This window comes from Mytilus galloprovincialis, chromosome 4 (genome assembly GCF_965363235.1).
Source record: "Mytilus galloprovincialis chromosome 4, xbMytGall1.hap1.1, whole genome shotgun sequence".
Lineage (NCBI taxonomy): Eukaryota > Metazoa > Mollusca > Bivalvia > Mytilida > Mytilidae > Mytilus > Mytilus galloprovincialis.
In genome coordinates, this window is record NC_134841.1 from 85,083,098 (window position 1) to 85,100,802 (window position 17,705).

The 17,705-nt window shown below is 32.6% G+C and overlaps 2 protein-coding genes across 2 annotated transcripts; both read left to right on the forward strand.

Annotated features, from left to right (window-relative positions):
- The first annotated feature begins 3,666 nt into the window (after nt 1-3,666).
- On the forward strand, nt 3,667-5,784 carry LOC143070803 (uncharacterized). Its single transcript, XM_076244942.1, has 3 exons — nt 3,667-4,066; nt 4,753-4,916; nt 5,311-5,784. The coding sequence occupies exons 1-3, from the start codon at nt 3,745-3,747 to the stop codon at nt 5,641-5,643; spliced, it is 819 nt and encodes a 272-aa protein (XP_076101057.1). The 5' UTR covers nt 3,667-3,744; the 3' UTR covers nt 5,644-5,784.
- A 5,293-nt stretch (nt 5,785-11,077) lies between these two features.
- Nucleotides 11,078-14,708, forward strand: LOC143073215 (uncharacterized). Its single transcript, XM_076248577.1, has one exon. It carries the CDS (start codon nt 11,671-11,673, stop codon nt 12,289-12,291), a length of 621 nt encoding a protein of 206 aa, XP_076104692.1. The 5' UTR covers nt 11,078-11,670; the 3' UTR covers nt 12,292-14,708.
- Nucleotides 14,709-17,705: the final 2,997 nt, after the last annotated feature.

Sequence of the window (17,705 nt, forward strand, 5' to 3'; positions counted from 1 at the left end):
AGGGAGGAGTCCGAGATGCCAGACTTTCGGTTTTGCAGCGTTGATACGTTTGTTTTAAAATGGTTACTAGAGTGTCGAGAGATTAACTTTATTCATGTAAACTTTCAATTTTGGAAATTATTATATACTGTATTTTTTTTTATAACACATAAACATATTGACCATTGTAAAAATTTAGTAAATTTTTGTTTTGGGGGCGGGATGTTATATATCAGTATGTATGGTCAGATTATGTTTCTGTATGTGAGAGAGAGTTGTTCCCCTTTTATCAGTATTTTGTATTTATGTTTGTGACGTCATCTTTGTCTGATTAAAATGTAGAAAATGAAAAGTAAAGTTATAATTTTGGTCGTATCAGTTTTATTCTTGCTTTGCAAGTTTTATGGTACACCTAAACGTATGTGTGATCATAAAAAATACAAACTTGTTTCCTCTATCCCTGAACTTACAATGTCCATCTATACACCTCAAACATTTGAACACTTTATAATTCTAAACCTCAGTTTTGTATTAGAAATGAGTATGAACAACTACCCAGGAGAAATACTGTAGAAACAAATCTCATTCACTATACAACAATGAATATTTAACTTTTCCGTTATATGTTGCCTGTATTACCTGTGAAATGGCGCAAATAAAGTTGTTATATTTTTGCTCAAATGAAACAAAACCTTGTGGCGCAAATGAAAGATTTGATTTTTTTTTAAATTGGCGCAAATGCAGTGCGCGCCTGTTGGTCTCTGACGGTATTGATTTTGATTTTGAATGCAGTTCAGTGAGTTGCATGCATACAAACTTTCATAAAAATATCAAATATCACCCAATTACGTATGTACATAGAGTTATGAATTTTAAGACAGAGACTAGCCTAAGTAAATAAAGCGTGTTTCTGAAATTAAATTGTTGTTTATAAGAAGATTGACACTTTTACAATGAATTCTTTCATTATCGCCTTTGAGTATGGCCAAACTTGTTAATCCTCGTTTACAAAGAATGTAGCTACAGAAAGGAGTACTCGATATACAAGTTAGCACCTTGTCTTTAAAATTACAATCTTATTTGATCAACTATAACAACAAAATAGAGCTAAGTGTAATCCAACTTAGGTTTATCTTTATCTGCTAAAATAGTAGCACACTCATTAATCCTATTTGATGGGTATTCTTCTATGATGAGATTAAACTTAACATAGTAAGTAATTTTGAAAAAAAAATACGGGTATTTAAGCATAAGTATTGAAGGGTTGACCAGTTTAAACACGAACATTTTTTTCTGTATTCCATACATACTAGTTATTGACAAAGTTTTACTTTTGAGCTTTTTATACAGATAGTTTGTCCGTTTGACCTGGTCTTAATCATGCACTTCACCAATGGAAACTGATTGTGCGTCCAAGGAGGATGTTTAGAATCCTTACTCCGTTATATTATTCCCAAAAATCTTACTAGTATCGTAATATAAAAAAAGAACCGAAAATCATCGGGATTCAAAATAATTTTGTTACCATGCAGTTTTCCTTTTTTTAAACTTCAGTTGCTCTTGCTTCATCTATAGTTTTATACTTTTTAAACATAAATATTTTTTATAATTTTGTAATTTTCTGTTTTGTTTTCTTGCTTAATTTCATACCTATTTTTATTATACTTGCGCGATAAGAGTCTAGTATTGATGTGATGGTCAAGTTTTACACTACGATGAATACCTGCATACGTTTTATAAATATGTTGTCAGTGTTAAAAGATTATACCTCACAGGTTGCAGAATTACCCATAATGCCCAGACAATAATGATATTCTATGACAGGAATGCTAATTAATTGACCAATAATAAACTGTGGCATATTTTACCTCGAGGAATCCTCAGCATATATCCATTGTTTTAATTGTAATACATAATTAATAAGCATACATTATGGCTTTCACACCTAGATTAATATATCATATGGTTAATTGCAATTTTATGTCTGAAATTTAATTGCAATCAAAATGTATACAACTATTTCAAATTACTGCAAACTTATTTTTTTCATGATGACACCTCTCTCTCTCTCTCTCTCTCTCTCTCTCTCTCTCTCTCTCTCTCTCTCTCTCTCTCTCTCTCTCTCTCTCTCTCTCTCTCTCTCTCTCTCTCTCTCTCTCATACACACAACATGGTTTCAAATGACGAATGTATTTGTTTTCTCTCTCTCCATTCACCATCGGCAGCATATTATATGTTTTTTGTATAAAGTTCCTATAAAATGAATTTGCGTTTTAATTTCGCGCTATTTTATCTTATATTTTCTATAAAATGCATGAAAACTTTTTTCTATTGACTTTAAAATATTGCTCGTATTTAGAGACGTTCAACTGTTTTGTACGTCCAGATTACTCTAGCGATCGACGGGATGAACCGCGTATGTTTAAAATTTATAAAGATACAATGTTAAAATTCTCCATACTATCACAATCGAAAAAAAAGGTTAACAGGAACCATCAAAAGTGCAAGATGGGCAACACCAGCTACCAGAATCTTCTAAAAACAAAAACATTACAAGGAATATATAATAATACTGAAGATGTGGTATGATTGCCAATATGACAACTGAGCTCCCAAAAAAAGACTAAATGACATAGAAATTAACAACTATATGTCACCGTACGGCCATCAATAATGAGCAAAACCCACAACGCATAGTCTTCTGTAAATGGTCCGGAAATAAAAAATGCTACACAATTCAAATGAGAAAAACTACATAACCTTTTTTGTTATAATTTTATAAGCCATTATAACAGGGTTTAAATCACTCCGTGTAGGGTTGATAGAGATTGTGAAAATTGTCCTTGTCAGAATTTGTTTTTGTACTTTCTGTTCTATATGAACTTGATTAATGATTAGCTTCTGATGGGGAGAATTTCTTCCGATTGATCAACTTGTGGCATGGTGTCTTTCCTTAGATAACGGTTCACTATGTAATATTATGAAATAAAATTTGAAAAAAATGGGCGTTCAGTATCAATGGTTTTAAGTGCATTACACTATTATGAAGACTGCAAGAACAATATACTCATTATACTTATTACCTAACAAAGGGTGGAACGAAACTATTTGGGTGTAATTTGAAAATTGATATACAATAGAGAAATTATTTAATTTACTAAATCTTTTTAAAAAATCAATGTTTCTTTTCAATAAACTTTAATTTGAATCTTTTCATCAATTTAATCAATTTAAAAATACATTGTAGACAAAATGCGATTAGAATCTACTACAAAAACATCAAACATAAAATTTTGCAGATAATCCAATAAATTTGATAATTCTGATTAAATTTTAACATGTGATACGAAAATGTGTACAATAAAATTACTAATTATACTATTGTGTGAAGGCTTGGGGGAACAGATGATAGCTTGGTATTATCAGTCAAACTTAATCCCAACTGAGAAAACATTCCTATAATTGTAAATAATTATTATGCAGTTTCTATAATTAATGAATAGCATGGTATTTAGCAAAAACAACATGTTACGGGTGACTGATGACAGCCAACTTGTCCTCGCAGGGTGAACAATAGAAAGATTAACACCCCTCTCATTAGGGACTAATAGAAAATACATATGTGTCAAATTCACCTAAACGGTGTTTATAAAAGTGATCAGATTAATTACCCCTGGTATATATACCCGATTTGGCATAAATCACTCACATTCAAAATTGTTCTTGGAAAAGCTTCACACTAACAGACAGAAAATTCAAACAAAAATGTTGGTAAATCAGAAACCACAGAGAATGGCGTTTACCATTGAGAATCTGGCGAAAAGCAGTAGAGAAGAGAGTTTTCCAGAAGTACCGTTGACATTTCCAAACTTGCCGCCAATTGGATTTGCACCACGACTCCAGCTTCTGGATAACTACACTCCAGTCAAGCTGCAAGCAACTGTTATTCCATCCATGAGCACACCAAAGACGAATTCCAAAAGAAAAAGGAACCATTCTGAAGTCTCGGACACAGAGAGTACCACTTCAAGCAGATCTAAATCAACTAGTGAAGAGAGTTCTGAATCATTTGGTGCATTCATTTCTGGTATGTATCACAGCATTTCCATTGTAAAAAAAATCACTTTAGAATTCATTTTTTAAAAGTGCACTGCTATTGTACGTACGTGCATGCGTCAAAGCAGTCGTCTGCACATGGAATTTTAAACATTTGAAATTGCCGGCAAAAATGCGAGATTACTTATTATACAACAATATAAAGAAAATGTCTATGTCTTTTTTGGGAATAACATAATTATTTTTAAATCAATTTGAAACATTGATAAAGCGCATAAGAGCCATAGCTAGAAAAGGACCTATACTTAATTAAAAAATGGGGAGTTAAATGACCATAGTCTAATATGAACATGATATTTTCCTCAAATATGAATATTTGACATTATTTTACATGCGAATTATGTAGAACATGTATATATTTTACAATTGAAATTCTCACGTGCTAAGTTTGATATAATTAAGCTATACAAGGAGAAAATAAGTGAAATTGTTTGATTTAGATTTAAATAGACTTGATACGCAAAAATTGCATAATAATCTTCGAAATTGGTTATATAGTTAAAAGAATTTAAAATTGCATATGTTTCTAACTGCAAACCAATAAAACAAATGCATAATTAATTATTTACTGCAAACTGACACTCAGTAACCTTAACCAAAATTGTTTAGATCAAGAGAAAAATATCTTTATCTTAATGGTAATGCTTTTTTTTGTAGATTCTGAAGATGGCTCTGACGCATCTGGAAGGAGAAAGAAAGCCCGTACAGCCTTCACAACAGAACAAATTTGTGATTTGGAAAAGAGATACCATACACAGAAGTACCTTCCAGCCAGCGAGCGCAGTGTTCTTGCAGAAAAGCTTATGCTTTCTGATCAACAAGTAAGTAGCTTCGGGAATTTCATTTGATGCGCAAATATTATTCGTAAATGGATCGGACAATAGCCTAATTAAGGTGCTTAATTTAATAAAGTATCCGATCTTATTTTTTAATATTAAGATGTAATCGATACATGTATATAGATCTAAATGTCTAATGAATTCTTAACTAAGATTTATGAAGTCTGTATATGCCTCCACTTGCATATTTTATTAAATTACAAGTACCACTGTCTAGACGAACAAAATGAAACAAACAATTAGTACTGTTAGTAGCAATTAAATTAAGCGATCAAATAAGATCGAATTGAGATTGAAAATAATGCCTATATGTTAATTTTTATATTTTTAAAATGACATCGTTGTACATAATAATTATTATTGTTTTCTTTTTTAGGTAAAAACCTGGTTTCAAAACAGGAGAATGAAGGAAAAGCGACAACAAAGGGATGACGACCAGTCAAGATCATTTTTGTTACCAACAGGTGGCGTTGATATTGCTCAACTTGTTGCTATGGGAATGCCATGTCCTCCTCCACACAACATCAGCGGAACAAATATGTTACAACTTCCAGGTTTTATTGGAGCACCACACATGATGTCGCCACATCAGATGTCAGCGTTCTCAGCTCGTAAATCACCGTCTGCCATTGTTCCAGGATACTACAACTCTCCATACAGTACTTCGTTTGACCGAAGTTCTCCGCAACTTGGACATCATTCGTTCTGATTTTGTCTGTATCTCAAGTGATTGAAGTGAACTATAGTGCTATATTTGTTTAGATTTCCAAAGTGCCAAATATTGTAATTTGAACATTGTTATTGTATTTAATGTCATGGTAAGATAAATAAAAGTAATATGAATAGTGTATATTCTTCTTTCTTGTTATGGTTAATTTTGTAGTGAAACTTTTTTATTTATTCGGGCCAGATTAGGATTTTAACACAGATTTTGTGTCACTGATCTCTTAAGTTTTTGTAAATTTAATATAGAAGAAGAAGATGCTTTATTTCCATAAAATGGGCTCACAAGGACCATAATATAATATCATTATAATATTATTTTACAAATATAATAAACAATACAGTATACATAGTTACAAACACAAATAAGAAACAACAGTTTTCATATATTAGTATATATATATGAGTATAAATATAAAAGGGATGATTACCAATGAGACAACAGAGAGTTCAATTGAAGTAAAAGTAAGCAATTAGAGGGCGACCTTCAACAATAAAACAAAAGAATAACATAGAACTTTGCGTTGTGAAACATGTTTGTAAGCGCTTGATACCCTTTCCCTAACCTAAGCACAATAGCACAACAATACAACATAAGAACACATCGTAAACATGGCCTTAATTAAAAAAAAAAACCTATCATATCTAGTAAAACATCCCACTTGTTTGTCAGTTACATATACAAATGTAATTTCGTTATATATATATATACCGACATGATTTTGGTGGGATCCCGAAACCGACACGAACAGCAAAGTCGATAGCAACTGGGATCAAGCAGCTTAAACCTTGTAACTATACAACACAACTGACGAAAAGAATTTAAAACCTTACTATAACTAATAGAAAAAGACGCAAAAAAAAAAACCGCTTCTGTAGTTTATAATATTAAATTTGACAAAGACGTCAACAAAAAGATTTTGTAGCTTATTGTATGTTGACAACAACACCGACAATCGTTTTTGTAGTTGATAGTACATTTAATATAAAGTTCAAACTAAGTAAAACACAATACAATGGAAATAAATTGGAAGCACCTCTGTAAAAACCTTCTGTGTCTGAATCTCACACCAAGATCCAGACGCACCAGGAATGTCAAACGTCAAAAACTCCAATACGGGATACATAATTACCGACTCACGTCAACAGTCAATCAACCAAAGAAACACAATAGCACGAAGACAAATAAAGGGAATAGGCACGAGGTTGTGGTTACTTCAACAGGAAACTAAGTGCATATGCACTATGATGTAATACTTTTATTTTTCAAATATATGCCTTATTAGGATTTTGACCCAAAGTTTCTCAAGAACCTTAACCTGTTATAATGCCATTAACAATGAAGCAACCGTCTCATCAACGTTTTTTCTCTCCAAAAATAAGAAAAGTGCATATGTATATTCACTATGATGTAATACTTTTATTTTTCAAATATATGCCTTATTAGGATTTTGACCCAAGTTTCTCAAGAACCTTAACCTGTTATAACCCCGTTAACAATGAAGCAACCGTCTCATCAACGTTTTTTCGCTCCAAAAATAAAAAAGGGAAGGAAAACATGGTGACATCCCATTAGACCGACAACCATTATTCCGACAGCCCATTACTCCGACAGCCCATTATTCCGACAGCCCATTACTCCGACAGCCCACTATTCCGACAGCCCATTACTCCGACAGCCCATTATTCTGACAATTCATCTGTCTTGTGTGTATGGGTAATTTTTCTCTAAAAAAACAACCCGGCTCTCTTTAATATTTGGGGTTATCCGTTTTGATTCCAATCATTCTTTCCATGCGGGATATTTGTCTCATTATATTGGAGTTGAAACACATGCTTATTTCAACTGCTCAGTCCTTACCCTCGAAACAGACGACACAGACGACGACATCATACCATTATAAGATCCCCCAAAAAAGTTTTGCGGTCGTATTAAGACAAATATGACTGACAAGAACATTTCGGTAACTGAGTCTTCTACTTAAATAGTCATGAGGAAAAGTGATATCGGGTCAGTGACTGTATATGACATAGAAATATACAGTCAACGCAGTTTGACTGGTAAGAAATCTAAGACAATGTGCGACATTCTTGTCCTTCTTGTGTCCTTGTCAAATTGTCTAATTGTAAAAACTTAGTACATTATGTGTTTTATGGCAAACTTGACACTTATTTTTCATTTAAAGATTGTGTTCAAGAAGAAAAATATTTAGATATCATTGATTTTAAGAAAGGTACTTCATATCATGTATTGTATAGCTGATAAAGTTGATGATGACCGTCATTTTTCAATCGAATGCTCACTTCATAATTATTTGCGGGAGGAACTCTTTTAGCATCTATCTAGCACATGTCAGAACTTTAAAAGTTAAATAAATTTTCGATGTTTAATAACACAAGAAAACTTTACTAGTAAGGGGGGAAAATGATGATTATATTGTTAGTTCTTTTGAATTATATAGTGCATGTCTTGATAAGGACCGTTATTTGATACCAATGTGTTAGTTGAGGGTTTTTTTTTCTATTTTGTTTTGGCTCCGATTGTGACTGAGGCTTATGTTGCTATAAAGATAATTATATCATATTAGTATTGTAAAGTCTTAATGTTGACCCAATCATTATACCGCCGCTTCGAAAAAGCGGGGGCTTACTGTTTTGCCTCTGTCTGTCCATCCGTCCAACCGTCCGTCCGTCAGTTAGTCAGTCAGTTCATCCGTCCGTCCCATGAATATTTTCGTTGCATTTTTTTCATGAACTATAATACAAGGATTTCTGAAAGGTTTATTGAAGTCGGCTATATCGTTTGATGCGTTTTCAGATTCATTGTCAACAACTTCCTGTTTACCGAACACTTTTCACATGACAGCCAAGTTAAAAATGTTCGTCACATTGTTCTCAGGAACTACAATACAATGATTTCTGAAATTTGGTTTCAAGGTTGATATAAGTCAGCTATACTGCGTGATGCTTTTTCAGATTCATAACTCAACAGAGAAATTTTGGAATCATCAGTAGCTCGCACCATCACTGGTTGTTCTTGATTTATATGCTCTTTATAGACCCTTTAATTTGGAAAATGAAATATTCTTTCTGTTCTATTCTATATACAGATTTCGAATTGAGTATATTTAAAGTATTCGAACTATCTAAGCCTTATTTTATATATACGGAGTGATTTTTTAAAACATGTGATTACACATTTAAACGTAATAATACAGACAGACAAATTTTGTTTTACCCTAATACCCTGATACTTGACTTGATAAGTGTCGGACTTATGGGTTGTCGGAGCATTGGGCTGTCGGAGCAATGGGTTGTCGGAGCAATGGGTTGTCGGACTATTGGGTTGTCGGATTAATGGGTTGTCGGACCAATGGGCTGTCGGACTAATGGGCTGTCGGAATAATGGCGTGTAACCGAAAACATAGATAATACTATTTAGTAGATTGGGATCGTTAAATGAATATGGTCACAACAACAATCTGGGCTCCTATTTACCACCCACTCGTTCTTTTATTCGTATGATGCAGATTTCATACAATTGAATAAATCATAAACAGGCTTCACGAAAAAAATATGGTAAAGTAGCGCTGTCTACTTCACATTTCCCATTATATATACTGTTATCTTACTGAATAACTGAAGTTCAGTGACAATGTTGAGCGAAAATATAGTTTTGAACTTGACTTAAAGGATATCTTGACTTGCATATAAATTGACATAAGATAAACATTTCCCTTTGTTTTCATTTCATTGTTAAATTCAACACATTTTTATGCACCTGAATATGCATATGGAGGATACAACTCCCGGTTGAAACAATTATCTACACCCCACGTGCGAGACCCTCATTTGAAGTCCAGGTCATTAATCTACCACTCCTCACAATAATCAACAGCTTGTTTTTCTTATAATGGTTATCGTCATAAAGAATTGCTGCTTCCAATGAAGCTGCCGAACCAATGGTTCTCAATAATAATCACTTTTTTTATTGGCGACATCTTAATTTGATTATTATTGTCACATATGGCCAAGAATGTTTAAAGTGTTGTTGCCACAACCCTGTATTCTTTCCAAAATTTATGGCATCACCGAACTTTATATCTTATTCAAATATTACCTTGAGCAAAACGATCGGTACCACTAGTTGAGCAAAACATGCATTCAACCAACGTATCTGCTAACAAATTCGTGTTTTTTTTGTATAGTTCGCGTTGCTAAATTATGTTTGTCGTAAGTTATCTTCGACTTATTGCTTTCGACGTCCGTCAAACAGTGGGGTGCTTTGCATTTTCAGGCCTATGGGACATGTACTTATACAAACGCTTATGTTTATTGTCCGAGTTGAACATTAAATCCACACTGGCAATCGTGTAGAGAGTCGAATACACTATCTGTCAATTTAGTTAATGAGTGCATAGTTAACATATTGCAGGGCAGTATTACTGCCACTATCTAACATGTCCTCTTTTCTGTCGAATTTTCACTTGCCAACATTTGTTTCAAGAACCTCCTACTGCTCAATGTACTGTGGATTTATTCCACCATTAAATATTCATAAAATATTTGCCACTGAACGTTAAGAAAACAAACAAAAATAATTTATCTTTTAGCATCTAAAAAAATCTTTTTTTGAATACAAAATCTTCCTATGAATCGTACCCTCCCAAGCAGTATTGTGGTCCTTGATTTCCTTTAACTCACTAGAAATAATGTTCAAGCTAAGCTACTATGATCAACGATTCGATTTCAGGTATATTAGAATGTGCATTTTCATAATTTTCATAATCGAGTTCTATTATAGTCAACCTCGTTTTCCCCGACGACATGTTCTAACTAAGAGCTGCACTGATGTTGGAACAACTTGTCTCTTCATAGATACAATATTTACTTTTAGAATGCATGTATTTAAATAATGTCCAGACTGCATTTAATTTCATATGTTGGAGTCTGTAAATTGATTTTGCTGTGACGTAAATGTTGCTTCGGTGTTGCAATGAATATAATACCGGGTATTGCAGTATAAAAGAGGATGAATTGTTTATGAGAAAACAACAGATATGTAGAAGTATTATTGATTACAGGGTCAACAAATTTCGGAAAATACATAAATATAACCCAAGTTAGGGTCAGCAAACTTTCTTAATCAATATTTGATAAGGTTCGAGACTGGACTGTGAATATCCTCTTTGCTGCCAACACGTTCACTGTTTACTGTTCGAAATCATTAATTTGTGTGGCTTTATAATTTTCATGTAGCGTGATATTTTTAGTTTAATTTAAAAGAAAAAGTCAATAAATCTCAAATATAGATTGTTGAAATGGATTTTTAAAAACAGTTGTAAAATAATATTAAGTTTTAAAACTGATTAAATGTGTCATAAAGTTAAATTGAGCGACGATGACTGACGTATCAATTTTAATATAATTTAATTCGGGCACCTGTGTTTCTAAACAAGGACGTACTGTGTGATGTGATCGGTTTATTGGTGAAATTAGCAACCCTGGAGGGCTATATAAAGCACGGAACAATAATATATATTGATATAAGCAAGGATTGTATCAAGGTAAGGCAGGAGAAAATTTACGATAAAGACACTCTACCGATTTCTACTGTACTTTTAATTGTATCCAATTAAACTGCTCACAATGAAGAAGTTAACTTAGTAGGGAGGAACATTAAGATTGACTGTTACTGTTGCTAGAAGCCTGTATATCAACAACGAAATAGAAACGATTTCATCATAGTATGTATTTGAATAGTTTGGACAACGCTTGTTACATAAAGAATTTTAAGTGCTGAGACCCCATGAGACATCAATAAAAATTCAGGATATAACATTTATGGTTGATAAATTGGATTGTTTTATTGAAAATTATATTGAGGACTCGTGACAATTTGTGATCATGAATCTTTAAAAGTTGTACTTTTACAATTTTGATTATATAAACATTTAGAGATATAAAGCTCTTGACCTTAGGAATAAAGTGATAAAATCTGAGGACGGATTGAATGGAATTGACTTCAAACCAAGTGCTAGCTCCTATGCCAGCTGTGTCTGACCAAAACTATTCAGACAGTGCAGAAAATATCGTTTACCTTTCACCAACGAAATTTAAAATGCGACTTTTAAAACGTCTAGTTTCTGTGGAATCCAAACAAGATTTAAAGACGGCATCAATATTCAAAAGACAACAAAGTGAAAACGGACTTCAAGCTTCTATTGTATTACCAAATGGTGAAATAGGAACAATTTATTCTCTTGATAAAACAAAAAAGCAATTGTCAAGACAGAGCTCGCAGAATGAAGATATTGGATCTTCCGTGCTTTCTAGTAAATCAGTTTTACCAGTCTTGTCGCAAGAAAACGGTATGGAGAAAGACGACGCCGATGCTTTTGGACTTCAGAGCCCGGAACCAAAGTGTTACAGAAGACCTTTAAAACTTCCACCAATCATGCTGCCGTCTGTCTATAGTACTAAAACATATCCTCTAGGCAAACAAGACCTCTCGTATAGACCCCCTCCTCCACCGATTACCGACGAAGAATGGGACGAATTGAAAGATTGTAGATATTTGCGACCAGCACCTAAAAGATTCAGAGACAGAGAAATTCCAAACCGCTCTTATTAAACTTCACATTTGCTCTGATATTGCTTATCTAACAGTATTAATCTGTGTTACGAGAAATAAGTCATGTGCGTCATTAAAATGACAACAGGCTGCGCAAAGTGAATTGTCAATATATTGTGTTTATGTGTCTATATCAATTAGCTGCATTGTCGGGCATCTGAAATGACCACAGGTTTAAATATTTAACGAGATTTAATGGTGCTTAATTGAAAGGACAAATATAACAAAGAAATAATTACCAGTCTTACCAATAAATGTCAATATTTAGTAGGTATAATCAATTTTGAATGACGACATTCTAGGAGATAATTTTAAGTTCTATATTTTCATTTATCAAATACTCTTATTAATATTTTTCAATTCATTTAATATGCTCAATATTAGCAAAAGTGTCCGCAATTAGACGAATTTCCCCTATTGCTAATGTATAAAGATTAAATTTCACTCGTTCGATGAAGTACTACTTACAGCTTTTATAAATTGTGACATAAGTGGTTAGCATTGAAATTCATTCATTATACAGATAGGCGTTAAAAAAATTTAAAAAGAATGATAAGCAAACAAAATCATATTTGATTTTATTCTTTATACCCATTTGCAGTGATATTGTTTGCCTTAAATTAATGGAGAATAAAGGCTTTTTCTCCTGGAGAAAAATCCCAATTTAAAAAAAAAATGGCTTAAATTATTCCCAAAAAGACAACTTTTTTCCCAAACAGTGTAGTCTCAGTAGTAATTGTGCATGAATTCAAACTGAAAAACACTCATTTATACATTTTTCATGCATAAAATTACTATATGTGCAGATTTGAGGGTCTATTTGTGTATCATCACTGACAAAAAGGGGTGTTATTTCAAAGCAGGGTTTGACTCTTGAAAGTAAAATGAAGTTTCAGACAAATTTATGATTTATTCTAAATTTCCCAATTTGATGAAAATTATGCATATTTTCCCAATAAAAAAGGGTAGAGGTAGTTTTGAAAAAAGCCAACAATATCACCGATTTGTATTGGTTTGAATGCTGGTATCTTTTGAATATGTATAAATCAAACAGTATCGTCTATTCTTTCAATTACCTTTGAATGAGAGGACACATACAGTAGATTCTCACATTGAGAGAGAAAAATCAGTTTCTTAGTTGAATGGCTTTATTTTTTATCAGCATGTTGAGCTTGCTTTAGGTAACATGCGCTCGTACTTTGAAACGGAACAATATTGTTTAATGTTATTCTGTTTGTGCTTGTGTTTTTTATATCTATGTTATATTAGACTTTTTAAATATTGATTTAAATTGTTTTATCTTTAATGTACCTTTTGAAAGTTCTTTGCGCCTTTTTACGGAGTGGTTAAAATTAAAACAAACTAATTTAAGCAAGCAATGTTTTCATGTGTCTGCATGATCCAATTCAGGACCCTGGCAGTGTTTATTTGACACGTTTTCATGTTTTTGTAAATTGAATAATTTGGTATTGATGGTAGTTATTCAATAGCTCTTGCTTAGGTATCCGCAGCTTTTTTCTTTGTTTTTTAGTGTGTGTGTGTGTGTGTGTGTGTGTAAAGGGGGTGGGGTGGGGAGGGGTCCTGTCGAATTATAACTTGATGTATTGTTTTGATGTCTGTCTTGTAAAAAAAAAAACTCATCAAAGATACCATTCAGGTTTATACGATTGTTACTTTATTTGCCTCTATATATGTTTTTTGGTTATTTGTAGCATGTGCTTGCTCAATCAAAGACGTATGATTAAAATTAATATTCATTTCCAAGTCTGGATATTGGATAGGCATCTCTAAGCATTTCCCGTTTTGATTTTCCCTTGGAGTTCGGTATTTTGTTATTTTACTTAATAGTTTAGCACCCAATGAGTCCCTTCACTTTATTATTTGGGCTAATACATTATACAATGTATTCTTAGTTTTTAGTCACAAATCTCTTTTCTTCAAATCTCATCAAGAACCTTATGTATAGCTGCCGTTCATGTTTTTTCTTGTTGTAAATAGTATATGGCTAGTAGGCTTGTGTATACCCATACAAGTATTCATTGCACAAACTTTGTTCAGATCTTAGTGTACCTGGTGAAAACATATAACTATACTAGTAGATCTATATGACATAGTAAAGTCGAGATAAATTTTGAATGTGCAATTTTGAATTTTGTTTTATCATTTCAAAAATCTATGCAATAGTAGCAAGTTTTCAATTATCATAAAAAAGATATCCCGATCTATGCTTACAGATATTCACTTATGGAAGCATTTAACACGAACACCATTTAGAAATACTATCCGGATTATCTTTACTTTTTCGCTTGTAATGTATTGAATGTTTTCCGCTCAACGTCCAGTCGCAAATAGTTCATAATATTCAGAATTATTACACATTTGTATATCGATAATAAAAGGTTTTATTTATTTCATAACTTGTCTTCCCAGGTTAAATGCATATGCAACTTAGCAAAAGATTCTTAAGCTCATTTCGTCTTGCGAGCATATTTGGCACATTCATGCAAAGTATGTCAAGACCTTCAGTCTATTCCGAGTCTTTTGCATCATACGGAATCCAAATTTATTGATAATAAAGTTAAAATATTTACCAAATTGACATACAGAAATAAACAAACAATGGAAAATACAAAACAAATAATGTCAGATAACGAATTATTACCGGATTTATAGATTTATGCAAATATTTGGTAGATAAAATCCATGCTATGACGACACTTAATGGTGTTGGAAGTTATTTGTGAAAGACCCCCTGCTTAAGTTATACAAAGATAAATATTGAAATAACATTTATTGGTGAATGATCTGTTTTAAATGAGAAAAACTACAATTGATTATGTTCTTTTTTATTTCATAAAAATTCGTCGTGGCATGCCGTTAATATATATATAGCTGTTTGATGCAATATATTTTTACCATTTGATTCGTAATAAAAAAAAAAACATATAATAAAGAAGATGTGGTATGATTGCCAATGAGACAACTGTTCACAAGAGACCAAAATGACAGACATTAACAACTATAGGTCACCGTACGGCCTTCAACAATTAGCTAGCCTAAGCCCATTCCACATAGTCAGCTATAAAAGGCCCCGAAATGACAATGTAAAACAATTCAAACGAGAAAACTAACGGCCTAATTCATGTTCAGTGCAGGTACTAACCTAACGAAAAAAGCGAGAAGTTTTCTAGCTGAATAGATCTAAATGCAACGACATATTATGTTGTACGGATATATACACAAAACAACTATTGAATCATAAGTTTATTGAAATAATATGCTGTTATACCCCTATTAGATTGATGACATACATGAAAATTAAGAAAATAACACATTACATACAACATAGCAAAAATACAAATATACTAGACATGAATTTGTATATGTACATATAATTCGGTCGATGAATCCACTATCCTATACCGCATTGTCAGCTATAAAAGGCCCCGATATGACAATGTAAAACAATTCAAACGAGAAAACTAGCGGCCCTTTTTACATAAAAAATGAACGAAAAACAAATATGTAACACATAAACAAACGTCAACCACTGAATTACAGGCTCATGACTACTTCCTCGTTTTATTTCTATCAAGTTTGCGATGTGCGAAGAAAATACGATAAAAATGAAGGAAATGAGGACAAGATTATTTGCCGCTTGACAATAAGTTGAACATACCAGGGGTCAGTATTTCGTAGAACATTGCTCCTAAAGACAAAATACATACCGTGTACTATTATTATCATATTTTTAAAGCAAATATGAAGACAAGAGACTAACAACATTAATAAACTTAACGTTTACATGGCTTATGATGATCTATCTTTCAGTTAGAAAAAAATGGAAACGTATGCTTATGTTCATTTACTGTGACTGGAATTTTTGAATAGTCAGGAGAAATATATAAATACTACTATAGTAATGGACTTCTGATACTACCAAACAAAATATCTTCCTTTGTAACAAAAATCTTGCAGAGATTTTGAAGTAAAGAGTCGATTTATTTTCTGTTTTAATGATACTTTCTGACAAGGTACGAACAATATTCACGGATAGTGATGTGGTGGATGAAACTAATTTTGTTAAGTAATCTCTTCCACTTTTATACATGTAATTACAATTCTTCTAAGAATCTACAGATCATGATAAAAAAATCGGCTGTTTAAGGGAGCTACCATTTGATTTTTATGGGGGGGGGGGGGGGGGCTAGGATGAAATTTGAAAAAAATAGGCAGGACAGGAGTTTAGAGTTAAAAAAAAAGTCAGGATGAGACACTTGCAAAAAAAAAAGTCAGGACGACAATTTAGGCATGTTAGGTAAAAAAAAAGTCAGGATAAACTACAAAAAAAAGGCAGGACCGAACAGAGTGAAAAATAAAAAGGCAGGACAGAGATTACAGCTAAAAAAAAAATGCAGGACAAAATTTTCATCCTAGCCCCCCCCCCCCCCCCCCCCCCCCCATAAAAATCAAATGGTAGCTCCCTAATGCTGGGATTGTTAACCAGGTTATTCATGTTTGCGTTAAAGTTCTTTCCGATAGTTACTGGTTTATACGAGTCAGTCTACCGTGGGAGTTCCTTTTAATGATCATGAATACAGTTTAAAACCATGATTTTATTTTTCATTTGATTCAAAAGTAGAAAGAGTATTTCACTTCTAAATATAATAAAACATCATTCTTTTTTAACTCGGTTACAGTTGCAGTTGGCCAAATTCATCCAGGAAGTATCATGCTTACCATGTATTTATATATGAACCTCCCACGCTGATCATGTCTGATTTTAAAGTTCAACCATTGTTCCATGTAATGTCTGTCACAAAAATAGATGATTCATATATTGAATTGTTCGGTAGATATATAAGCAGCTCCCGTCAATGCCTGGTTATTTTGCAGATACAACGAGGTAATCAGAGACTAAGTTAAAGAAATGTCAGTGGTAAACAGACAGAATACATATAGAAACATTACCATGAGAACTTGACCAATAAGGTATTTAGGAAGGGTAATACGTTTACTGCAAAATTTAAAAAAAAAAACTTTAAAAATCTAGAAATACGTCAGGTGTAAGTTAAGAAACCAAGACAAGTTGTGACCAGGACATGTGGAGCATTTTTTGTTTTGTTTTTCAAGTTTGCAATGATTGCTTTACCAAATTAAGCAATTATGAAATAATAAATAAAAAAAATTGGTTTTATTTCGAAATTACTTTTATTTGTACCGTCAATCTTTCTTTTGTGAAGCAGTCGTGTTGCAAATGATATATACGTCTTTTCTTCTGCTGTTTACCTTGTATGAGTACAACAGTTTGCGGTATATATAAGTAACTATACTGTATATATATTATAAGTTCTATCATTTTATGTACTTATGCTAAAGCACGATACAAAAGTCAAATATACATGCATACACTG

Coding starts and splice junctions, on each gene's coding strand:
- LOC143070803 (XM_076244942.1), top strand. CDS start 3,745: ATGTTGGTAAATCAGAAACCACAGAGAATGGCGTTTACCATTGAGAAT. Junction 4,067..4,752: donor ATTTGGTGCATTCATTTCTG/GTATGTATCACA, acceptor TTTTTTTTGTAG/ATTCTGAAGATGGCTCTGAC. Junction 4,917..5,310: donor TTATGCTTTCTGATCAACAA/GTAAGTAGCTTC, acceptor TTTCTTTTTTAG/GTAAAAACCTGGTTTCAAAA.
- LOC143073215 (XM_076248577.1), top strand. CDS start 11,671: ATGGAATTGACTTCAAACCAAGTGCTAGCTCCTATGCCAGCTGTGTCT.